The sequence below is a fragment of the Canis lupus genome, chromosome 12, assembly GCF_003254725.2.
Source record: "Canis lupus dingo isolate Sandy chromosome 12, ASM325472v2, whole genome shotgun sequence".
Taxonomy (NCBI): Eukaryota; Metazoa; Chordata; class Mammalia; order Carnivora; family Canidae; genus Canis; species Canis lupus.
The window spans coordinates 3,622,543-3,646,564 of NC_064254.1; the positions used below are offsets into that span (position 1 = coordinate 3,622,543).

At 53.0% G+C, this 24,022-nt stretch overlaps 2 protein-coding genes, 1 long non-coding RNA gene and 1 other non-coding gene across 8 annotated transcripts; 2 read left to right on the plus strand and 2 right to left on the minus strand.

Moving 5' to 3' along the window:
* Positions 1-416: 416 nt before the first annotated feature.
* HMGA1 (high mobility group AT-hook 1) lies at positions 417-9,899 on the plus strand. Of its 3 annotated transcripts, XM_025418471.3 has the most exons (6): positions 417-574; positions 822-935; positions 4,503-4,681; positions 6,442-6,525; positions 7,111-7,161; positions 8,519-9,899. In XM_025418471.3, the coding sequence occupies exons 3-6, from the start codon at positions 4,547-4,549 to the stop codon at positions 8,570-8,572; spliced, it is 324 nt and encodes a 107-aa protein (XP_025274256.1). In that variant the 5' UTR covers positions 417-574; positions 822-935; positions 4,503-4,546; the 3' UTR covers positions 8,573-9,899. The 3 variants fall into 3 exon arrangements, with proteins under 3 accessions (XP_025274256.1, XP_025274258.1, XP_025274257.1); XM_025418473.3 differs by lacking the exon at positions 417-574 and having other exon boundaries at positions 4,503-4,648; XM_025418472.3 differs by lacking the exons at positions 417-574; positions 822-935 and adding an exon at positions 1,847-2,004.
* A 177-nt stretch (positions 9,900-10,076) lies between these two features.
* SMIM29 (small integral membrane protein 29) lies at positions 10,077-12,667 on the minus strand. Of its 2 annotated transcripts, none has more exons than XM_025418474.3 (5): positions 12,529-12,667; positions 11,271-11,454; positions 11,048-11,073; positions 10,605-10,710; positions 10,077-10,449 (listed from the first exon to the last, which is right to left on the minus strand). In XM_025418474.3, the coding sequence occupies exons 2-5, from the start codon at positions 11,379-11,381 to the stop codon at positions 10,384-10,386; spliced, it is 309 nt and encodes a 102-aa protein (XP_025274259.1). In that variant the 5' UTR covers positions 11,382-11,454; positions 12,529-12,667; the 3' UTR covers positions 10,077-10,383. The 2 variants fall into 2 exon arrangements, with proteins under 2 accessions (XP_025274259.1, XP_025274260.1); XM_025418475.3 differs by lacking the exon at positions 12,529-12,667 and adding an exon at positions 12,253-12,391.
* Positions 12,668-12,819: 152 nt separating this feature from the next.
* On the plus strand, positions 12,820-22,678 carry LOC125752200 (uncharacterized). 2 transcript variants are annotated; one of them, XR_007401103.1, is made up of 3 exons: positions 12,820-13,544; positions 13,621-13,734; positions 22,404-22,678. It is a non-coding gene; the product is annotated as an uncharacterized LOC125752200 (long non-coding RNA). The 2 variants fall into 2 exon arrangements; XR_007401104.1 differs by having other exon boundaries at positions 12,820-13,505.
* Positions 18,376-18,477, minus strand: LOC112641883 (U6 spliceosomal RNA). Its single transcript, XR_003124872.1, has one exon. It is a non-coding gene; the product is annotated as a U6 spliceosomal RNA (small nuclear RNA).
* Positions 22,679-24,022: the final 1,344 nt, after the last annotated feature.

The window sequence follows — 24,022 nt, forward strand, 5'->3', positions numbered from 1 at the left end:
CGCGAATCTGGGCGCTGGGGCGGCGGGTAGGCCGCGGAATTCTCCCGGGCGCGTTCCTCCCCGCCCCCGCCCGCCCGCGCGGATCCCGCGGGCACTAACGCCCGCCCACACCCAGCGCGCCCCGCGGGCGCCGGGCCCACGCGCCCGGAAGGTCCCTGGAGGTGATCCTCCCAGGACCGCCCCCCCGCCCCGTTCCAGGCTGTGAGGACGCCCTCCCCTCTCCCCCCGCGGAAAGCTCCTTGGCGTTCCCACTCTATGCACCCTCCCCGGGCTCCCGGCCCGGGACAGTAGAGGGGATCGTGGCCTCGGGTTCCCAGCCCAGGCCTCCCGCGCACCCCTCCCGGGCGTCAGCACCCACCCGCGCGGCGGCGGCGGCTGGCGGGCGGCCGCCCTTTTAAATCCCCGGGCTCATTTGCATGGCCCCGCCCCCCACAGTGACACGGCTGGCGCGGGCGGGCCCGTCCCCCCTGCCCCTGGGTCGCTCTTTTTAAGCTCCCCTGAGCCGGGGCTGCGCTCCTCTAATTGGGACTCCGAGCCCGGGCTATTTCTGGCGCTGGCGCGGCTCCAAGAAGGCGTGAGTTCGCGGCCCCTCCGGTGGCTTCTTTTTTTTTTTATGTATCTATCATTTAATTAAATTATTTATTTATTGAGGCCGCGCACGGGCCGTGCCTAGCTTCCTGCCCCTCGCCATCCTTCGGGGGAGGGCGAATATTTTTGTCCCCCCGCCTGAATGTGACAGATAAATACCCCGCGGGGGCCTGGGCGGCGAGCACGCGGCGGCGGCGGTCTCTGAGCGCCTCTGCTCTCTCTCCCGGTTTCAGATCCGCATTTGCTACCAGCGGCGGCGGCGGCGGAGCCAGGCCGGTCCTCAGCGCCCAGCACCGTCGCTCCCGGCAGCCCGGAGCGCGCACCGCAGGCCGGCGGCCGAGCTCGCGGTGAGTCGTCCCCGGGGCCCGCGGCGGCGGCGGCGGCGGCGGAGGAGGGGGGCGCCCGCGCCCCCGCCCGCACGCCGCCCCTCCTGCGAGCCGCCCGGGGCTGCAGCGCGCGCCTCCGGCTTTATTCCCAGGCCGGGGCTGCGCGAGCCGGCGGCGGGGGAGGGCCGCGCGGCGCGGGGGCGGGCGGCGGGGCCCCGCGGCGCGGGGAGGGCGCCCGCACCCCTTCCCCCGCGCCGCGGGTGCCCTGCGGGGGGCGGGGACCCGGGAAAGGCGCGCGGTGGGGGAGGGGGCGCGCGGCTGCGGCGAGCGCGAGTTGTGCACCCGGCGGAGCCCGGTGCACCTCGCGCGGCCGCCGCTCCCGCTGGAGCCCGAGCCCGAGCCGGGGCCCGGGCTGTGGGGGGTGGGGAGAGGAGCGGGCTGCGGCGAGGCGGGCGAGTGGGGGGCCGGGCGACCCCCGCAGCCCGGGGAAGTTCTAGAAGTGAGGGGGATGGGCGGGAGCCCCGCAATTCAGCTCTGCTCCCGCTCGGCCTTCCCCCTGGTGCCCCCCTACGCAGAGGAGGCCGAACCGCGCGGCCCTGGGTTTGGGGCTTCACCCCGACCCCACCTCTGGCCCGGCCCGCGCCTCTTCAGCCCCCGGGGCCGGGCCTGCCCTCCGCCCCCACAAACAGGTTTCTCTGCTTTGCAGGGCTCTGTTGGAACTAGTCCCTCTGACTCCCCGTTTCAATTTTTTTTTTTTTTTCTGGAGCTTTATTTTGCGGGGAGGGCGCGGAGGGAGGTGGCTTTCTTCCTCTACCCCGCGCCCGCGCGCGCCAGGTTTCCTGCCCCAAGGCGGGCTTGGGTGCCCCCTCTGGCAGGAAGTGGGGCCGGGTGCACCCGCGTGGCGGTGCATGCGGTCGGGGTGCACCAGTTTCCCGCGCCTGCGAGAGCAGCCCGTGCCCCTCCCCCCGCGCGCTCGGGCCCCTAGTTTCGTTGGCTGACCTGCAACGGCCCGGCCCAGACACTTGCAGAGTCACCCTGGGGCCGGGTCTGGAGCAGGGGGCGACAGAGACTTTAATCAGTCTCCAGGAGGGTAAGGAAAGAAAAGTCCCGGGCTAGAGGGGTCGCCGGTAACAACCTCTCTTTCCTCACCAACTTGCTGTGTGACCTTGGGCAACTCCTCAGGCCTCTCTGGGCTACTTTTTTTCCGGAAAACAAGGGAGCCCCATGATGATTTCCTAGGGTTGTGCTCGTAGACTCGTGTGCATTTGTGGAAGACCCATTGCATGCACGGTGTGTGGAGGGGCAAGCTTGAGGCCCAGAAAGGCTCATTACATACAGAAGGATTCAGGTTGGGCCCTAAACATGGCTTCGCCAGCCAGGCTTCTGATATTCAGAAACAGGTGGAAGAAGAGACAAGCCCTACCGAGAGAGGGCTTCAGGCCTTCATTCAGTTCCTGGAGGCCTGGAAGGGGAGGGAGTTGGAGAGTGGATTAAAGGGGTCCCCAGGAGTATGAGGTGGTGGGGGGATCTCCAGATGATGCAGGAACTTTCCCGGAGACCCACCAGGATTCTCAGGCATGCTGGGCCCAGGCTTTCTGGGATTAGGGGCTGGCTTGGCCCAACTGGAACCCCCTCCGTGAGGGGGCCTTCTGCAGACCTCATGTGAGGTCAGTGCTCATTTAGACTGATTAATTTTGATGTTTAGCTTGAAGGGGAACCTGTGGTGTAATATAAGATTCTAATCACTGCCTGTAATTACAGAGCAGGCCAAGCCACTAATGACGGAGCAGGATAAATCACCAACCACCTTGTTTAAAAGGGTCTTCAAGTCTGAAATATTATAAAATAGAATAATTACCAAAGTCTCACCGTCTGGAGAATCGTGATGCTTGAGGATGGGGGCCTCAAGCCCTCCAAAAATCACAAGTTTGCAAAAAAACTTTCTTTTCTCTTGGCTAAGTTAAAATTGGAAATGTGTCTGAAAATCTGAAATAGGTGAAAGAAAAGTCATTTTCGAATATTCTAGTTCTCATTTTGATTGAAGTGAGGACTTTATGTTGACGCATTTAACTATGATCTTGACTATGATGATCATTTAACTATGATCTGGTTTAATCTTTGACATCAGTTTGGAAGAGGGAGTTGGGGTAGATGTCTTCCCATTACCCCATTTTACAGATGGAGGTCTTTTGGAAGTGTAGCTGTGTGGGCCCGCCCTTTCCCAAGGGCAACCAGGGATCTGTTACCAGGGAGGTACAGAGTCCTAGGTCTCCCGGGTCTCCTGTCTCTGCAACTGGAAAGACAAGAGGGGAAATGGGATGGGGGAGGGGAGGACCCTCACTGTGTTTTAAGCCTCTGGAAGAGCCACCCTAATCCGGGGTGCAGGTGCTCCTTGCAGTGGGAGGTTTTATGTAAACTCAAAATTAGTGGGGCTGATTAAACCCAAAACGGCCTCTAAGAAGAGGGAAAATGCTAGAAAAGAAGCTTTGAGGACCAGCTCTGCCAGGGCTGGGGGGGTGGGAGGGAGGGAGGGCAGCCAGCATCTGCTAGAAGGATCCATCTCAGTGGAGAAATTCTGCCCCTCCTGAAAGCAGGCATCAAAGGGGAAGATTTTATTTGACTCCAGGTGGGTGGGGTGGGGATAAGGGGAAAGGGCTTTGGGTTTTCCTCCCCTACTACAATTTTGGCCATCTTCCCCCTTCCCAAACTGTTCCCAGCCTTGAATCCCCAAGGCTCTTGCCCAGGGAGAGCAGAGAGGAGACCTAAGTGGTGGGGTGGGCACCACCCCGGCCAGGTGATTGATGTGGAGTGTCGCAGTTGGTCCTGAGGCTTGGGCCGTGGCAGATAGGCAACTCTCTTGGCCAGGTGGGGGGGTACTGATGGCCCTGGCTGTCTGGGGCTGATTGATTCTGCTTCCCTTTCCTCCCCTGTTGACTGTGAGCCATTCAGGCTTGCTTTTCTCTAAGAGAAAGGGCAGCTGGCTAGACAGAGGGACCTTGGGCAGTGTGAGGACCCCCCAACCTACACCTCCGTCTAGGTGGCCTCACCTGCAGAAATACATCTGAGCTTGGCTGTGCCTCTTGAGCCTGGGCCCCGTGGGGGTGGCAGGACAACAAAGCACCCTTCTGAGCAGGAGATAAGGAGCTGATTAGGGCCAACGGCCCAGCCCCACCCTGTAGCAGCCTGCCCGGGCTGGGTAGACACCCCCCACAACTCCCCATCCTTTTTTTTTTTTTTTTTTAAGGCTTTTTTTTTTTTTTTTTTTAAGATTTTATTTATTTATTCATGAGAGACCCACACAGCGAGAGACAGGGACCACAGGCAGAGGGAGAAGCAGGCTCCATGCAGGGAGCCGGATGCAGGACCTGATCCCAGGACTCCAGGATCACACCCTGGGCTGAAGGTGGCGCTAAACCACTGAGCCACCCAGGGATTCCCCCTCATCCCATCCTCAGGATGTCAGGAATCCTGGGTAGCCCTAGGAGTAGGCAGGGTCCTACAGTGCATTTGGAGGGTGGAAGTGGTGAAGGAGATAGGAGGTGGCTGAAGCAAGATGTCGTGTTTAAAACAACTTCTCCTGCTCCCTAGCATCCCAGCCGTCGCTCCTCCACCTGCTCCAGAGAGAAGGGAAGATGAGCGAGTCGAGCTCGAAGTCCAGCCAGCCTTTGGCCTCCAAGCAGGAAAAGGACGGCACTGAGAAGCGAGGGCGGGGCCGGCCGCGCAAGCAGCCTCCGGTGAGTCCCGGGACGGCGCTGGTAGGGAGTCAGGTGGGTGTCCAAACCTTTGCTCGGTTTACCCCCTTTGGGTTAGGGAGGTGCCACGTGTCTGAGCAAGTGACAGCTGGAGTAGAGGGCTGCAGAATCCATGCTGCATGTCGGTGTGCGCTCACTCCAAACATGCACCCCACACATGCCAACCCTGGTCAGCTCCTGAGACCCCAGGAGAGAAGTGGGGGCTGAGAAATTTTTTTTTTTTGGGGGGGGGGGCTGAGAAATTTGAGTGACCCCTGAGCCCATGCCAGATAATCCAAGCCAGAAGTGACCTCATGCTCACATCCTGGTAAACTACCCACCCTTTATGTCCAGGCTGTTGTGGATAGACCAGCATGTTTACAAAAACACAGTAAAGAGGAGTTTACATATATGTCTAAGTCCTGTGTTTCTAATCCTTAGGCTCACGGCACATACTTGTCTGTCCATTAGCCATAAAAGTTACTAAATACTTAACTGTCAACTCCGTACTTCCTTATCCCAGACCTATAACAAAGCTTGTGGGCTGCACCTGTCCACAGGCCTGGCTTCAAGCGGCCCTGGGCCCAGGCACCACTCTGGCTCCGTAAAAGGAAACGGAAGCCCAAGAACAGAAAATGTGGGGAAGTTGTCATAGGAGTGGGACTCTGGGAACCCTGGTGCTGGCCACCACTGAGGTTCCACAGGGTTAGAAGGCCAGCCTGGCCCCTTGGGGCACCCTAGGGAGCATGGCCTGTGAGGCTGTCGGGGGAGCACCTGTCACTTGGTGGAGATCTTGGATTCTCTCGGAGGGGCTGCAGGGGTGAGGGCCAGAGGCCAGGGGTCCAGGTCAACCCTTGCTCTTTGCTCCGTGGGCCTCAGGCTTCTCCTACCTGTAGGATGGAGAGCACGGGAGGTACTGACTGCGGGGAGACATGAGCCCTGAGAAGTCAGAGTGGTGGGCTTCAGCTGCCCCTGGCACAGCCCACAGTGTGGAGGGAGTTGGTCTTTTTGTCTCATTCCCTCGGCCTCCACCTCTTGCTAGGTAGCTGGGGTCTGCAGCCGGGTGTCTGGGTGGTGGTGGGGGGTGTTTTGGGTTACTGGACTATAGTTCCAAACAGCCTGTGGGCAGCTGCCCCGAAACCGTAGCTGACCTGCCTTTACTGTCCAGCTTCTGTGCATTATGCAGCAGCTTTTTATTCCGTCAGGCTTAGTCAGGCTTAGTAAATTTCACCGGCGACTACGGCAGGGATCTCTTGGTTTCTGACATCCGGGCCTGATTTCCCTCCCTGGGACAAAGCCTGGAGGGAGTTTGGTTTGCAGGTAGTGGTTGGAGGCTCCCTCTGGTTGGGGGGTGTTTATCCTCTTCTGCATTCCCCCAGGGGCTGGGGCGTGGTATTGGCCCAGTGGGGGACACTTCTGCACCCTTCCTTGAGGCTCTGATGCTCTGTGAGGGAAGTCTTCTCACCATTTGCAGTTGAGGAGACTGAGTCCCAAGCATTCTGGGTCTTGCCTGAGAGCTTAGGGCCCATTGGTGGCAGAGCTGCCGGATGGGTTTTTCTGCCCTATGACCCCTTTCCCTTTTCTGGTTTCTTGTCATTTTGTTGTCACAGGGAAGCACGGGAGGGGCTTTGCAAAATAGAGCGAGAACTTGGGTCTGGAGGGCTTGCCTGCTGTGGTGCCTGTGGATTTCTGGGTCAGGGTGATGGCTGGCTGACTTGGGATGGAGGGGAGAGCTGTGTCTCGAAAGGGGTGGGGCAGATGGCATCTGTGTCCGATTATCCCACCTGCCTTTGCAGAAGGAACCCAGTGAAGTGCCAACACCTAAGAGACCTCGGGGCCGACCAAAGGGGAGCAAAAACAAGGGTGCTGCCAAGACCCGGGTAAGGATGAAGGAGGCACGGGTGGCAGTGGGTCTTGGCAAACTGGGGACAGCAGGGCAATGACTGACTCCTCACTGGTGGGCACTCAGGCCTGCACAGGACGATGGGGAAATCCAGTTAGAAGCCCCATAGCTCTCCTTGTCTGGAGAAAGGTGAATGGGGAAGAGTGAAGGGGTAGTTCCATCACTCCCTAGGCTGACCATGTTCCGTTCCATTCCGGGGTCCCCTGAATCCCCAGAGAAATGGGGCCAAGCAGGGTAGGCCAGATTTACAGTGGCATCAGTCTCTCAGAGAAGTTGTTTTGTTTTTTATTTTATTTTTTCTGAGACACGACTCATATCCTCTGAGTCATGGGTGGAGGAGGGAGTGGGGGGCGTGTGTGTATATTGGGGGGGGGGGTGCAGTGTGGCTAGCCAGTCATCACCAGCTGGCTTCGGGTGGGCCCGCAGGCTGAGGGAGTCCCAGGCTGCCCTGAGCAGAGGTAGGTGGTTCGGTCCCTCCCCATCCTGGTGGGGCACTGGGCATCCGGTGAGCAGTGGTAGGGATGTTTTTCAACTTAGTGGATCTTTTTCTCTGACCATCTAGAAAACTACCACAACTCCAGGGAGGAAACCGAGGGGCAGACCCAAAAAACTGGTAGGTGAAGGGATGGCGGCGGTTTCTTACTTCCTGGGAGGGTGTTTAAGAATGGGTGACAGATTAGTCCTGCGTGCTCTGCCTGGGAAGATGGCTTTGCCCAACCTGAGCCAGGAATCCTAGTGGGACATCATCATTCTTTCTACCCAGGCCTGGAGAGGGAGAGGATGTGCGTGTGGCCGAGGGTCCTGGCACCCAGCCCACGGCTTTTAAAGGGCTGTGTCCCTGAGAAGTGAAGGGTCCTGGGGACAAACCAGACTCTGACCCCTGCCCTGCCCTGGTGGGTTGGGGCTACTTCTCTTTCCTCTACTCCTAGAACAGACTCCATTTCTAGGGGGAACTTGGAGGTCATCTAGTCTCCCACCCCCGGGCCCCATTATAGAAATGAGGAAAGAAGACTATGAGCATAGGGTGAGGTCTGTCCTCCCCACGCTCTTGGGTAGCGAAGGAAGCAGCAGCAAAGGAGCTCAGCCCTGGGGCAGGTGGGTAGTGCTCTGTGGGAGCAGAGAGGTGATCCCACTCAGCACCTCAACTGGGACCATCCGATTCTGAGCCCCCCCCCCCCGCCCCCAACACCTGTTAATGAAAGAAGGTAGGCGGAGTCCAGGAGGCTGCTTCTAGGGCCTATACTGAAGTTAAGGCCACCCCAGCCTGCTCTTTCTGGCCTTTTCCTACCTACCCCACCCCCCAATCTGATCTCAAGGCCTTCATTCCTCGAGCTGAGCCACCACCAGGGTGAGGAGGGGAGTTAGGGGGTGCTGGCCCGGCCCCAGGAGTGAGTAACAGGAAACAAGTTGTTTTGGAGTTTGTGCCTGGCACGGGGGCCGCAGGCCCATGTGGTGTCCCGACATTCCCGCCCAGTGAGTGAGCCCCGGCGGCACACACTTCCCCTTCCTCCCCGCCCTGGCCCGGGGTCAGTCCATGGCCCATCAGCTGCCTCTGCGGGCCAAGGCCACCTGGTTCCCCGGCACTGCACCCAGCACACCCCGCAGCCGCCCCTTCCCGCTTCCTCTTTCTGGCCACCTCTCCCTTCTCTTCCTACAGAGAGCCACTCACTTCCTCAGGCTGCAGCTCAGTGCCACACGGGGCTCTGCGGGTCCCGCCATGTCCACCACAGGCCCGGGGGCCAAGGGGGCCTGGCCTGGTGCAAGAGCAGCATGTGTGTGGGGTTTTTTTTTTCCCTCCCTCTAAATTCTTCCTTTTTTATGAATGAAACTGGGCCGTGGAGGTTGCTGAGTCACTCACACACTCAGCCTTGACTCATCCCCCTTCTGGAGAGCCAGGGAGCCCGGGGAGGGGTGGGAGCGATCCTGGCCTGTGCCTGCCCCTCCCACTGACTGCCCTGTCCACCTCACAGGAGAAGGAGGAAGAAGAGGGCATCTCGCAGGAGTCCTCCGAAGAGGAGCAGTGACCGCGCCGTGCCGCCCGCTCCTTCACCGAGGGGCAGTTTCCTTCTGGGACTGGACAGCTCCGCTCCGCTCCCACCGCCCCTGCCCCTTCCCCCAGACCCACGCCTCCCCGCCACCCCCCTGCGCCTTCACCACCACACTACACAGCACACCAGCCGCTGCGGGGCCCCAAGGCCCGAGTGGGGAGCCGTCTCCTTTGGTCTTGGTTTCCAGTGACCCCTCCACCCACACGCACACTTGCCCTTCCAGACAAGGCTGACTTCCCACTGCACCGTATGCCCTGCCCCTGCCGCATCCTCCTGCTCAGTGGTGGGGACATCGCTGACCGGGCTCTTGGCTTTGGGGGGGGAATCCCTTCTGCTTCCCCTTTCTTCCTCTGGCTACCCACTAAGGGGCCTGGGAGGGCTCCCCTGGCCTTAAAAGGGGCCCAAGCGCCCATCTCATTCTGATCTGCCCCACTCCACAGCACTGGCAGCAGCAGGTATGGCCGGTAGGGAGGGGCACTCGGCCCCAAGACGCCCCCCGACTGACCTGTGTTTCATTAGGTGCGGTTCACACCCACTTCTCTTCCTTCCCACTTTGCCTGGTCCCTGCTCTGGGTCAGACAGCCCCCTTTGGGCACAGGAAGGAAGGCAGGAGGGGTTTGAGCCCCCCCTACTCTAAATGGGCTCCAGCCCACCTTCCTTCCTGGAATCTGTTGCAGTGAGGGAAATGCATTCCCCCCCTTTATCCAGGTGAGGCTCAGGAGGTCCACGGTCCCTGTGGCAGCCACCTGAGGTGGGCTAGAGCGCCTGCCCAACCCCATGCGCTTCCCCCTCGGCCTCAGTATCCCCTTTCCTTACATGGGGCACTGATAACAAGGAGCTAGCCTTGCCCACTCCCACCCTTCTGCTCCTCCCCACCCCCCAAGGTTCTGGTTCCATCTTTTCCTCTGTTCACAAACTACCTCTGGACAGTTGTGTTGTTTTTGTTCAATGTTTCCATTCTTAGACATCTGTCATTGCTGCTGTGACCAGCGCCAAATGTTCATCCTCATTGCCTCCTCCTGTCCTGCCCACATCCCCTCCTCTGAGACTCTTAGGGGAAGGGCCCCAGGGCAGAGCAGGCTGGGTTACCGATTACCCCAGTCCCAGGGAAGGTGGGGCTCTGCCCCTAGGATGCTGCAGCAGAGTGAGGGGGGGGGCCTGTATAGACCGTCAAGGGTGTAGGGGCCACCTTCTCCCCCTGTTCTGCTGGGGAGGAGGTAGTCATTATTTGTCCCAGCCTGGGGCCCCCCCATCTGGTTTCCTATTTGCAGTTACTTGAATAAAAAAAATATCCTTTTCTGGACTGGAGTCTTCCTCTGGTGGGCACCTGGGGTAGTTGTGAAAGGTGTGTGGAAGCCAAAGATCTAGTTGAGGGGGTGGCTTACCCAAGGGCTCTGTTCAGCTCAGGAGAGGGGAAGAGAAGTATTAGCTCCAGGGAAGGTAATTTAAGCCTTTCTTGGGAAAAAAAAAAAAATACCCCTAGCCACAAAACATTTTATTTACAAAATATATATACTGAATACTATACATTAGGCCCTGTCACCGTGGAAACTCGTTCAAAGCCAGGTGGTGCCCATGAGACGGTGGGTGGTTGGCTGCACCCTGTCACACAGGGCTGAGGGCCCTGTGGAGGGTGGGGGAGTGAGGTGCTGCTGGGGATGGGTGGAAAGAGGAGACAGTTCCCAGCAGGGGGAGCTGGGTGAGTGCTAGCGGAGAGGGAGGCAGCAGACTGCAGGCCCAGGGCACGCCCCAGATCCTATGGTTCTGGAGAGCTGGGAGGGGTCTGGTTAGGTCTTGACATCCAGTAAGGGCATCCGCTTGTGCTGGTAGCCACTCTGCCAGCCATGGACCACCTGTGGGGAGAGATGGGGCCATGGGGTGGAGTTCCTGGGCCTCAGCACAACCATGGGGATACCCCACTAGCCCGGCCCACGTGGGGGAGGGGAGTATGGATGGGAACGCAGCAGCTGGACCTCGGCTAATTATCCCGGAGCCCCAGAGTGCTCACCTTGGGGTCCCCCACATCAGACAGTAGCTCCTGCTCAGCCTCATGTAGCTCCTCAGCAGGGTCGTAGCTGTACATGGGGAGCAGGTGATGGCGAAGCCGGTCCACTCTGGGGAGCAGGGGAGGGGAGCTCAGCCCAGGGTGGGTGTCCACTCCCTTCAAACACCTGACAGCCCTGTGTCTACTCCCCAACGCAGTGGGACCTCCAGTGGGTGCCTTCAGGGGCACACTAGGGTTCTAAGAATAGGAGCCCAATTTTATAAGGGGCCTCTCGTGTAGGTAAGCCCAGGGTGGGCAGGAAATCCTAACAATGGGGTGCAGGGAATTTCAGGCTTGTATAAGGATAGCCGAGGGGCATCTTAACCGTGTGTGTAGAGAACCTGATCCTACAGGAAGAAGTGTAAGCAGAATGTAGGGGAGGTAACAATAGGGGCAGAGACACTCACCGCTTTTTCTTCTGGACATACATTACCTGTAACAGAGACACACAGCTGCGGAGGCTGCTGAGCCCACAAGTGAGCACAGCCCACAAGTGAGACACCCACCTGTACCCCTCCACTTGCGTAAGAGCAGGACAGCTGAGACCATGTGTGCAGGCTGGACCAGCCCCGCCCCCTTCTGCCTCAGCAGAGGTGTGGGTGTTTATGTGCCTATGAGGGGACTCCTTACCACAGCCACCACCACCCCGACCAGGGTGATGAGGAAGAAAGGCCCCAGCACGTAGCCCACCATGGAGTCACTGTTGGCCTGAGGGGCATTGGGCACTGTAGTGTTACTCATGACCTCGGCAGCCGGAGGGCTGGGTAGTCAGCATGGGCAGTTGAGCCTCGGGAGGGCGCCTCCACTGGGCTCCCTGGGGAGGAGGAAGGGAGGTTATCAATTTCACCCAGAGTGACAGCCAAGCTCTGGATCCCTCCCCAGGAGCTGGTGATGTATCAAAACTTGGGTCGGGCACTGGGACGAGGTATCCTCCAAGTCAGTGTGCTGGGTTTAACCTTACAGTGAGTGACTCACTGGATACCCTGAATGTAGAAGACACCAAGGGGAGACCCAGAGTCCTGCCCAGCCCCTATCCCCCCAAATCAGGGTGAGGCCCCAGTCAGGTGCTGGCCAGACATCTGCACATCTGAACCAAGAAAAGCTTAGATACATGATCTGGGCTTCTGTAGCAACCCCTCCGGACACTGGGCTGCCAGCACCTATCCACTGGAGCAAAAGGAAAGATCTGACAAAAAGCATGAGGGTCCTGCACTGGGGGGCCGTGGGGGTGAGGCAGGAGCATCTGGAGGAGCCTGCCTCAGTCTCGCCCAATCCCCACACTTTAGGCAATAGGCCCTCCCTAGGCCGGGCTGGTCCCTGGCGTTCCTGCAGACACACAGCCGGGACAGCCTCTCCCCTACTGGTCTCGTGCCAGGGTGGACACGGGTGGGCAGGGCTGGATTGTATCTGCGAGGTGATGTCACCTCCCTCTGGTCCCCACCCGGGGCTCCGCCCAGGTCCCTCCCCTCTTAGCCTGGGCTGCCAGGCGGAGGTGAGAGGGTCAGTTCCCGTCGAGAGATGCAAGGAGATGGTCCATGGGCTCCTCACGCAGACCCCAAGTCCCCGACCCCGCTTCGCCTGGGTCTCCACTGGACGGCGAGGTATGAACTACCTGTCCCGGTGTCCGTGGGGGCAGCGAGCTTGCACAGTCGCATGCACACCGTCCCATGGTCGAGGGGACATGCCGAGGTGGGGCGGGTGTCGGGCCGCTCCGAGGATGCGGACCAGCATCGGCGAGTGGGAGGTCGTTCCCACGGCGCTGGGCGACTCGGCCGAGGGAGGGAGGTTTGGGGGTTGCGCAGAGGGCCCGGGCCTCCCGGAATCCGGCCCCCCGGGATGCGGCCCCGCGCCGGCGCTCTGCAGCCCGGCCCACCCGATCGTGCCTTACCTCCCGCCGCCGCAGCCCGGACAGGAACGCCCTCGCCTTGCTCCCAGGCCCCGGAAGAGCCGGCAGGCGCGTGATCAAAGGACCCGGGGAAATGGGCGGGGCCTCAGCGCCGGGACGCAGCCAATCCGGTGGCGGAAGGCGGACGGCCCGGAGGCTTCTGGAGCGGCCAATCCAGAGGCGAGGGCCCAGGCTGCAGGGCCCACCCCCCGGCGGCAGGGGGCAGCCGAGCGCCGCGCAGCGGGGGGAGGAGAGCGCGCGGGGTGGGGGCGGGGCTGGGGCGGCTTCCCGGCGTCCCCCGGGGCGGAGCCCGGCGAGCGCGGCCCGCGAGGCGGCCGTGGTCCCTGCGTCGGGCTTCCTCGTCCTTCTGGGTGCAGCCCGGGTGTCCCGCCAAGCGGCTCCCGAGCTTAGGTCAGGCGCGGGCTGCTCTCCCCTGCCCGGGGCCCGCAAGGACTCCGCGAGTGTTCCTGGTGCCCAGGGTGCCCTCTGCGCTGTGCTCGGAGGCACATGGAACAGGCAGCCCGGCTTCGCCCCTGCCTGGCCGTGGGACCTGGCCCGCGCTTGGCCTCCAGCCTTTTCTGCGCCTGGGTCCTAACGTCTGCCACACGGGCCCTTGTGAGGATCACACGATGCCCCGGATAAGGAGTCTGGCACATACCGTGCCCTGTTAGATCCCCCGCGAACCTCCGTCGGTTTTGACGGCGCACGTGCAACAGCAGGGAGCAGTCCCCGCCCGGGGTCACCACGTGCAACAGCAGGGTGCAGTCCCCGCCCGGGGTCACCACGTGCAACAGCAGGGTGCAGTCCCCGCCCGGGGTCACCACGTGCAACAGCAGGGTGCAGTCCCCGCCCGGGGTCACCACGTGCAACAGCAGGGTGCAGTCCCCGCCCGGGGTCACCACGTGCAACAGCAGGGTGCAGTCCCCGCCCGGGGTCACCACGTGCAACAGCAGGGTGCAGTCCCCGCCCGGGGTCACCACGTGCAACAGCAGGGTGCAGTCCCCGCCCGGGGTCACCACGTGCAACAGCAGGGTGCAGTCCCCGCCCGGTCACCACGTGCAACAGCAGGGTGCAGTCCCCGCCCGGGGTCACCAGCAACTTGAGAAGTGGGTAAATTCGGAAGCTTTACTGGCGCGATCATTAATGCCACACACTGGAGATGGATTGATGGATTCTTACCGATGTCAGCACCCTGGCTGTGATATTCTGGTATAGTTGTGCAAAGGGAAGCTAGGCAAAGGATACAAGGGATCTCTCTTGTTCGTTCTTTCTTTCTTTCTTTTCTTTCTTTCTTCTTTCTTTCTTTCTTTCTTTCTTTCTTTCTTTCTTTCTTTCTTTCTTTCTTTCTTTCTTTCTTTCAGATTTTATTTATTTATTCATTAGAGACAGGCAGAGACACAGCAGAGGGAGAAGCAGGCTCCACGCAGGGAGCCCCATGCGGGGCTCGATCCTGGGACCCCAGGATCACGACCTCAGCCGAAGACAGACACTTAACCGCTGAGCCACCCAGGCTTCCCAACTCTCTTGTTTCTTCCACTCGTATGTTACCTCAAGTACGTGTGTAGCTTTGTACTACACCTTCCCAACCTCTCTTCCCAATCCACACACGGTTAGGAAAACTCCAGCTGGCAGTGGATGAAAGCCACATAAAAGTTGTGGGAGCTGAGCCAGGCTGAGGCCCTCCAGGGTCCTTGGATGCTACTGGAGATGGAGGGATTAACTGGATCCCCTTATTCTTGCCAGAGACAGCCAGTGGCACGGACATGGTTGAGCCATTTGGTCTGGTCTGGCCTGTTTCCTCAGGCCTTTCCAAAGAAGGTTGATCAGGGCAAGTCTGATGCAGAGATGACCCAATCTAGAACCAGAGAGCAGTTGGGAACTCTGGCCTCTTGCCTTCAGACACCATCATCTGACTGGTAGGAAATCAGAGATAAGGGGAAAGGAATGACAGAAATGCTTGGGTCTGGAGGCTCCAGGTGGATTCCTTGGTGTTCTCTGGCTTTTGAGTCTGAAGAGTAAGAAGACCACTCATCGCAGGCTTCTATCAGAGCTGAGGGCAGAGGGAGGAGGCCACATCCCCAGGCAGGGCCTGCCTCACCTTGCAAGAGGTTAGGATCAAAAGACTGGTTTTAGAACCCCCTGGCTGCCCACACACATGACCTCTGTCCTCATCCCCACAGTTTCTGACCACATATCTTGAGGGCCCTCTAGGGGTGGGCTTAGAGGTCAACTGGCTAAGTCAGTGTGTAGAAAGGACTGGGGTCTCAGCGTCACTCAGTAAACCCCAATTTACAAATGAGTAAGCTGAAGCCCTGAGCAGTGTGTGATGACTTCCCAAGGCCCTCGTGATCAGCAAGGGTGAAGCAGAATGGAAGGACAGGTGGGTCCCTCTTCCTGGTCAGCTTTGTGCCACTGGCTGCTCCATGTCTGTATTTGAAGCCTGGTTTGTTCCTGTGATAAGGCTTCAAACCCCAAGAGGGCACCCCCCAAGCCTGGCCAGGGAATACTCCAGCCCTCCTTGTTCTCATCATGCTGTTGCATGAAGGAAAGGGAGAAATAGGGCAGAGCTGAGGTTGTACCATGCCACCCTGATAAAGTTTGAACTGTTCCCTCACCCATGTTTCTATGGTTAGTGCGTGGGCTTATGTATCCCCTTTCACTAATGCCTTACTCATCCTTGCATCCCCCTGCTCTGGACCTATCTAACAAATCATAAAAGCAACACTTGAGAAGATCAAATTGTTGACAAGTAATGTAAATTCATTCCGGAACAAAGCTCAAGAAGATGTATAGGAATGCAGCTATCCAGCCCCCAATAAGGTAACATTCCTAATGTGTTGCATCCACTAAAAAAATGGATTCATAAATAGACATGCAAAGAGGCAGGAAAACACAATCTATAATCAACTGAAACTGACCCAGAACTGAAAGATGTTAGACCTAAGGAGAACACTAAAACAGTTATAACTATATTCCTTATGCTTAACAAGTTAAGGAGAGACAAGAAGGATATTTAAAAGTCCCAAATTGAGTTTCTTTCTTTCTTTTTTTTTTTTTTTAAGGTTTTGTTTATTCATGAGAGATATGGAGTGTTAGAGAGGCAGAGACATAGGCAGAGGGAGAAGCAGGCTCCCCACAGGGAGCCTGATGCGGGACTGGATCCCGGGACGCCAGGATCACGCCCTGAGCCAAAGGCAGATGCCCAAGCACTGAGCCACCCAGGCGTCCCTCCAAATTGAATTTCTAAACATGAAAACTTCAATGTCTGGGACAACTGAGTGTCTCAGTGGTTGAGCGTCTGCCTTGGGCCCAGGGCGTGATCCTGGAGTCCCGGCACCGAGTCCCATATCGGGCTCCCTGTGGGGAGCCTGCTTCTCTTTCTCTGCCTGTGTCTCTGCCTCACTCTCTCTCTCTCTCTCTCTCTCTCTGTGTCTCTCATGAATGAATAAATATAAAAAAAAATCTTAAAAGAAAACTTCAATGTCCAAGATGAAAAATACACCAAATGAGATTAGTGGCAGATTGGATTGCAGAAGAAAAGATACGTGTACATGAAGGCATTAGAATAGAAATCATCGAAAATGAAAAAGAGAAAAAAGAATCTAGAATAAAATTACAAGAGCATCAGTGAATTGTGGGATTCAATTTCAAGTGGCCTAATAGATGAGTAAGTAGAGAGGCCCAGAAGAAGAGAGGGTGAGGTGACAAAAATATTTGAAGAACTAATGACTGAAAGGTTTCCAAAAGAAATGAAGATTATAAACCCACAGATCTAGGAAACGCAGTAAGCCCCAAGCACAAGAAACACGAAGAAAACTATACGAAGGCATATTATAGTCAAATTGCTTAAAATGAGTAATAAAGAGAAAATCTTAAAAGATGTAATATACAGAGAAACAAAGTATGACATTAAAGTTCCACCCAAAATAATTCATGTAAGAAGACAGTGAAGCAATATCTTTAAAACATCAAAAGGAAACCTCCCGGATCCCTGGGTGGCGCAGCGGTTTGGCGCCTGCCTTTGGCCCAGGGTGCGATCCTGGAGACCCAGGATCGAATCCCACGTCGGGCTCCCGGTGCATGGAGCCTGCTTCTCCCTCTGCCTATGTCTCTGCCTCTCTCTCTCTCTCTCTCTCTCTCTCTCTCTGTGACTATAATAAATAATAAATAAAAATTAAAAAAAAAAAAGGAAACCTCCCAATGTAGAACATTAGGCAAAAATATCTTTCAAAAATATACAATAGCCAAATTATGGAAGAACCTATAGATAGACCATCTATCCAGGGGTCTGTGGATAGATGAATGGATAAAGAAGATATGGTATAAATATACAATGGAGTATTTTTCAGCCACAAAAAAGAATAAAATCTTGCCATTTTCAACAATGTGGATGGAACTAGTATAAATGCTAAGCAAAGTAAATCAGAGAAAGACAAATATAATATTTCACTCGTGGAATGTAAGAAATAAAAAAATTGTGAGCAAAGGGAAAAAGAGAGAGAGAGAGAAACCAAGAAATAGATTCTTAACTCTAGAGAACAAACTGATGGTGACCAGAGGGGAGGTGGGCAGGGGGATGGGTGAAACAGGTGATGGGGATTGAGAAGTGATTTGTTGTGTTGAGCACTGAGTAATGTATGAAACTGTTCAATCACTATATGATATACGTGAGACTAATATAACACTGTATGTTAACTATACTGGAATTCAAATTAAAACTTCATAAAAAATATCTTTCAAAAACAAAGGTGAAATAAAGACATCGTCAGATATATAAAAACTTAGAGAATTCATCACTAGCAGACCTGCACTTCAAAAAAAGTTAAAGGAAATTCTTCAGGCAAAAAGAAAATGTAAAAATGTGAACCTTCCCAAAGGAATGGAGAGCTCTGGCAATGGTAATTACTTGAGTATATCATCTTTTTCTCTTATCACTTAAGTCTTTAAAAAAGATAACTGTGTTTAAAAAATGATAATGTGGGCAGCCCCGGTGGCGCAGCGGTTTAGCGCCACCTGCAGCCCTGGGTTTGATCCTGGGCACCCTGGATCGAGTCCCACGTCGGGCTCCCTGCATGGAGCCTGCTTCTCCCTCTGCCTGTGCCTCTGTCTCTCTCTCTCTCTGTGTTTCTATGGATAAATAAATAAAATCTTAAAAAAAAAAAAAAGATAATGTACTGTAGGGTTTGTGCCCCGAGAACATTTAACAAAACAGACCATATTTGGAGCCATAAAAAAGTCTCTCTCTCTATCATGAATAAATAAATAAAAATATATTTTTAAATGTTTATTTATTTATGATAGTCACAGAGAGAGAGAGAGAGAGAGGCAGAGACATAGGCAGAGGGAGAAGCAGGCTCCATGCACCAGGAGCCCGACGTGGGATTCGATCCCAGGTCTCCAGGATCGTGCCCTGGGCCAAAGGCAGGCGCTAAACCACTGCGCCACCCAGGGATCCCTAAAAATATTTTTAAAAAAAGATTTATGATCATTGTTTTATGCATCTATCTTATAAATCATGTAAGAAACAAAAAGGAGGATTTACATACCAAAAATACAATAATATTAGTTTTAAATATTTACCATGTAGTTACCTTTACCAGTGATCTTTATTTCTTTATGTGGCTTTGAGTTATCATCTAGTGCCTTTTTATTTCACTCCGATGGAGTCACTTTAACATTTCTTGTAGGGCAGGTTACTAGCAATAAATTCCATAAATTTTTGTTTATCTGAGGATGTCTTCTTAATTTTGAAGGATAGTTTTTCTGGATATAGAATTCTTGGTTGACAGTTTTCCCCCCTTCTTATCAGTACTTTATTTTAGCTATTTATTTTTTAGTAAGTGTAACTTTAAAAATATGGAATGCTTCATGAGTTTGCATGTCATCCTTGTGCAGGGCCATGCTAATCTTCTCTGTATCATTCCAATTTTCATATATCTGTTGCTGAAGCAAGCTCCCTATCAGTACTTTATTTTTTTTTTAAAGATTTTATTTATTTATTCATGAGAGACACAGAGAGAGAGAGGCAGAGACACAGGCAGAGGGAAAAGCAGGCTCCATGCAGGGAGCCCAAGCTCGATCCCGGGTCTCCAGGATCACACCCTGGACTGAAGGCAGCGCTAAGCCACTGAGCTACCAGGGCTGCCCCCTATCAGTACTTTATATCATCTACTTGTTTCTGACCTTCATGGTGTCTGATGAAAAATTAGCTACTAATCTTAGGGTATTACTTGTCATCCTTATGGTAACCACTAAGAAAACAAGTAGGAAATATACAGAAAAGGAAATCAAAATGGTACACTAGAAAAAAAATTAAACACAAGAGAAGTCAGTATTGGGAGGATTGAGGAACAAAAAAGATGACATCTGGAACACTATTGCAGGGCAGCCCCGGTGGCTCAGCGGTTTAGCGCTGCCTTCAGTCCAGGGCATGATCCTGGAGACCTGGGATTGAGTCCCACGTCGGGCTCCCTGTGTGGAGCCTGCTTCTCCCTCTGCCTGTGTCTCTGCCTCTCTCTCTCTCTGTGTCTCTATGAATAAATAAATAAAATCTTAAAAAAATTTTTTTTAAGGATTTATTTTTTTTATTTTATTTTTTTAGAATCTTTTCTTTTTAATATATTTTTTTAATTTTTATTTATTTATGACAGTCACACACAGAGAGAGAGAGAGGCAGAGACACAGGCAGAGGGAGAAGCAGGCTCCATGCACCGGGAGCCCGACGTGGGATTCGATCCCGGGTCTCCAGGATCTCGCCCTGGGCCAAAGGCAGGCGCCAAATCGCTGCGCCACCCAGGGATCCCTCTTTTAAAAATTAAAAAAAAATAGAACACTATTGCAAAAGTAAATCCTTTAATATCAGTAATCACTTTATTACGACTATGAGTTTTTTAAAGATTTTATTTATTTATTCATGAGAGACACAGAGAGAGGCAGAGACACAGGCAGAGGGAGAAGCAGGCTCCATGCAGGAAGGCCAACGTGGGACTCGATCCTGGGACTCTGGGATCATGCCCTGAGCCAAAGGCAGATGCCCAACTGCTGAGCCACCCAGGCGTCCCTGGAATATTATTATTCATCCTTAAAAAAGAGTGAAATTTTGACACATCTACAACATGTCTGAACCTCAAAGACATTATGCAAAGTAAAAAAAAAAACAGTTATAAAGGAAAGATGCTTACGATTTCACTTATGAAGTATGTAGTACTTTACATACACTAGTAATAAAGTCATAGAGACAGAAAGTAGAATGGTAGTTGCCAGGCCTGGTGGGGTAGGGGTAAGTGGAGAATTATTTAATGAGTATGGAGTTTCAGTTTGGAGAGATGAAAAGGTTCTGGAGATGGATGGTGGTGATGGTTGCACAATAATGTACTTATTGCCATTGAACTGTACACTTTAAAATGATCAAAAATATTCTTTAAAAATCCAAGTATATACTGCTTATAAGAGACTTGTTTTAGACCCGAAGACACAAATAGGCTGACAGCTTTGAAAGGATGGAAAAACATATTCCATGCAAAGAGTAACCAAAAGACAGCCAAGGTGGCTCTACTAATACTAGACAGAATAGATTTTATATTATTTTGTTTTATTTTAAAAGATTTTTTAAAAAGATTTTATTTATTTATTCATGACAGACACACACACACACACACACACACACACACACACACAGGCAGAGACACAGGCAGAGGGAGAAGCAGGCTCCATGCAGGGAGCCCAACATGGGACTCGATCCTGAGTCTCCAGGATCACACCCCTGGCAGCGCTAAACCACTGGGCCACCGGGACTGCCCTATTTTTAAAGATTTTATTTATGAGAGAGAGAGAGAGAGAGAGAGAGAGCGCACGAGCATGAGCAGGGGGGTGGGGGGAGAGGCAGAGGGAGAGGGAGAATTAGGGAGTCTGACTCAGGGCTCCATCCCAGGACCTGAGCCAAAGGCAGTTGCTCAACGGACTGAGCCACGCTGGCACCCCTATTTATTTTTAAGGATTTATTTAAGTAATCTCTACCCCAAATATGGGGCTTGAACTCACAACCCCCAGATCAAGTCTCATGCTCTACTGACTGGGCAAGCCAGGCACCCCTAGACAAAATAGATGTTGAATCAAAAACTGTTGCATGAGGGCAGCCCCAGTGGCTCAGCGGTTTAGCGCCACCTTCAGGCCTGGGTGTGATCCTGGAGACCCTGGATAGAGTCTCACGTCGGGCTCCCTGCATGGGGCCTGCCTCTCCCTCTGCCTGTGTCTCTGCCTCTCTCGCTCTCTGTGCCTCTCATGAATAAATAAATAAAATCTTAAAAAAAAAAAAAACTGTTACAAGAGACAAAGGAGGACATTATATACTGATAAAAGGGTCAGTCATGAAGGAGCTGTATGACGCAAACAACAGAAATGAAAGGAAAAATAAGACAAATCTACAAGAAGAGCTGGAGATATCAGTACCCTACCTTCAATAATGGACTAAATATCCTATACAGAAGGTCAATAAGGAAATAGAGTATGTAAAAAACACTAGAAACCAACTAGACCTAAAAGACATACAGAACATTCCCAACGACAGAAATATGCTGTTCTCAAGTATTCATAAAACATTCTCCAGGACAGACCGTGTTAGGCCACAAAAAAAAAATTTTTTTTCTTTTTTAAGATTTTTTTATTTATTCATGAGAGACAGAGAGACAGAGACACAGGCAGAGTGAGAAGCAGGCTCCACGCAGGGAGCCCGACGTGGGACTCAATCCCAGGTCTCCAGGATCATGCCCTGGGCTGAAGGCAGCACTAAACCGCTGAGACACCTGGGCTGCCCTTTTTTTTTTTTTTTTTTAAGATTTTATTTATTTATTCATGAAAGACACACAGAGAGAGGCAAAGACACAGGAAGAGGGAAGGAGAAGCAGGCTCCTTGCAGAGAGCCCCATGTGGAACTCGATCCTGGGACTCTATCCCAGGACTTTGGAATCACGCCCTGAGCCAAAGGCAGACGCTCAACCCTCAACCGCTAAGCCACCCAGGTGTCCCCACAAAACAATAAATTAAAACATCTCCTAACAAAGAAAAGTCCAGGACCAGATGGCTTTACTGGTAAAGTCTACCAAACATCGAAAGGAGATTTAACACCAATCTTTCTCAAACTCTTCCCCAAAACAGAAGAGGAGCAGAACACTTTCTAACACATTCTATGAGGCCACCATTCTTTACCAAAGCCAGAGAAAGCTCTGTAAGAAAACTCTAGACCAATATTCCTTATGAAAAAAATGAATATAGATATATTCATTCTCATATTCTTATAAATATAGATATAAAATTCTCAGCAAAATACTAGTAAGTCACATCCAATGGCCCACTAAAAGTGATTATACATTGTAACCAAGTGGGATATTTCTTGGTTATGCAAGATATTTATCTTGGGAATGCAAGGGTGAATTCCTAGGAAAATAAACGTTGGCACATTTATAGGGCAAAGGAAAACAACCACGTGATTATTTCAATAGATGCAGAAAAGCATCTGATAAAAACTCAACATCCTTTCATGATAAAAATACTAAACAAACTAAGAATAGGACAGCCTTCTCAGCAAATGATGCTGGAACAATTGGATATCTGTGCAAAAATTATCAACTTGAATCTATACTTCGCAACACATACACAGTTTATGGTGTGTGATTATACTTATATAAAAAAACCAGCAAATGCAAACTAATCTGTAATGACAGAAAGCAGATTTATGTTTGATTGGGTATTAGAGGCCTGATGGTCAGGAGAGTGGGATCATAAAGGCACAAAGAAACTTTTGGGGGTGATTAACAGGTCCATTGACTCCGTTGTGATTGTTTTTTTTTTTTTTTTTTTAATTTTTTATTTATTTATGATAGTAACAGAGGGAGAGAGAGAGAGGCAGAGACACAGGCAGAGGGAGAAGCAGGCTCCATGCACCGGGAGCCCGACGTGGGATTCGATCCGGGGTCTCCAGGATCGCGCCCTGGGCCAAAGGCAGGCGCCAAACCGCGGCGCCACCCAGGGATCCCCGTTGTGATTGTTTTATATGAACACATATGTCGAGACTTATCCAAGTATACACCTTAAATATGTGTAATTTATTGTATGTTAATTATACTTCAATAAAACTAAAAAATATATGAGTAAATAATGCCTCAAAAATAATGGAATGCCCAGTGGGTTATCAGTGCACATTTATTTTATAAATGAGTTAATGGAGTTAATGATGTCACTCAGTGGACCAAGGATTGGGAAGGGGGAGACACAAAAAGAAAGAGGAACCGAGTCTGTAGCAGAAGCTTATCAGCCACAGTCGTGTTGCTCAGGCTCAGGGCCAGGCTGGGTCAAATTTCCCTGATCCCACCACTGCTCACTACTGTTTTGTGCCTTCAAGTCAGTCATTCACCACCATGGAATTTCATGGAGTCCCTACCTCCAAAATGTAACTAATAATAATCACTTCACAAATAAGATTATTGTTGATTGAAAGAAATAACAGAGAAGGACTAAATATTAGGTAAATAATAAGATGCTGCATAAATGTAAGGGACTATTTCCTTTCCTTTTTTTTTTTTTTTATAATGACACCGTTTTGTTTTATTTTAAAGATTTTATTTATTTATTCATGAGAGACACACAGAGAGGGGCAGAGACACAGGCAGAGGGAGAAGCAGGCTCCACGCAGGGAGCCTGATGCAGGACTTGTTCCCAGGACTCCGGGATCACCGCCTGCGCCAAAGGCAGGCGCTCAACCACTGAGCCACCCAGGCGTCCTGACCCCGTATTTTTTTTAAAGACTTATTTATTTATTTGAGACAGCGTGTGCATGTGAACATGGGAAGGGGCAGAGAGAGAGGACGGGGGAATCCCAGACTCCCTGCTGAGTGTGGGCCCCAACTCGGGGCTCATCCTGATCCCACGACCCCTAGATCATGACCTGAGCTGAAACCTAGAGTCAGACTCTCAACCCGCTGAGCCACCGAGGCACCCCATTTCCTTCCTGATTTTTTTTTCCTGATTGCAAAAAAAAAAGTTACTCTCAAGAGTTGGAGAATATACGACATAACAAAAAAGGAAGTAAAATTACTCCTAATCCCAGCTTCAGAGGGTGTTTCCTTCTAGGCTTTTACTCACATGGGCTCACTTGTGTTAAGTTACTTGGTGTTCCGCCTGCAGCTCCTGTGCGTTCCCAGCTCCACGCCTGTTTTAAGTAGTTCTTTTATCTCTTCTTTTTTTAAAGATTCATCTATGTATTTGACACAGGGGAAAGAGAGCGTGGGGCGCAAGGGGGCAGGGCGGCGGGCGGGGGGAGGGAGAAGCGGGCTCCACGCTGAGCCGGGCCTGGTGCGGGGCGCGACCCCGGGCCCTGAGCCAAAGGCAGGTCTGAGCCACCCAGGCGCCCCCCACTTTTTTTTTTTTTTTTTAAAGATTTTATTCATTTGAGAGCGCGAGCGAGCGAGTGAGCATGAGGAGGGGAGGGGCCGAGGGAGAGGGA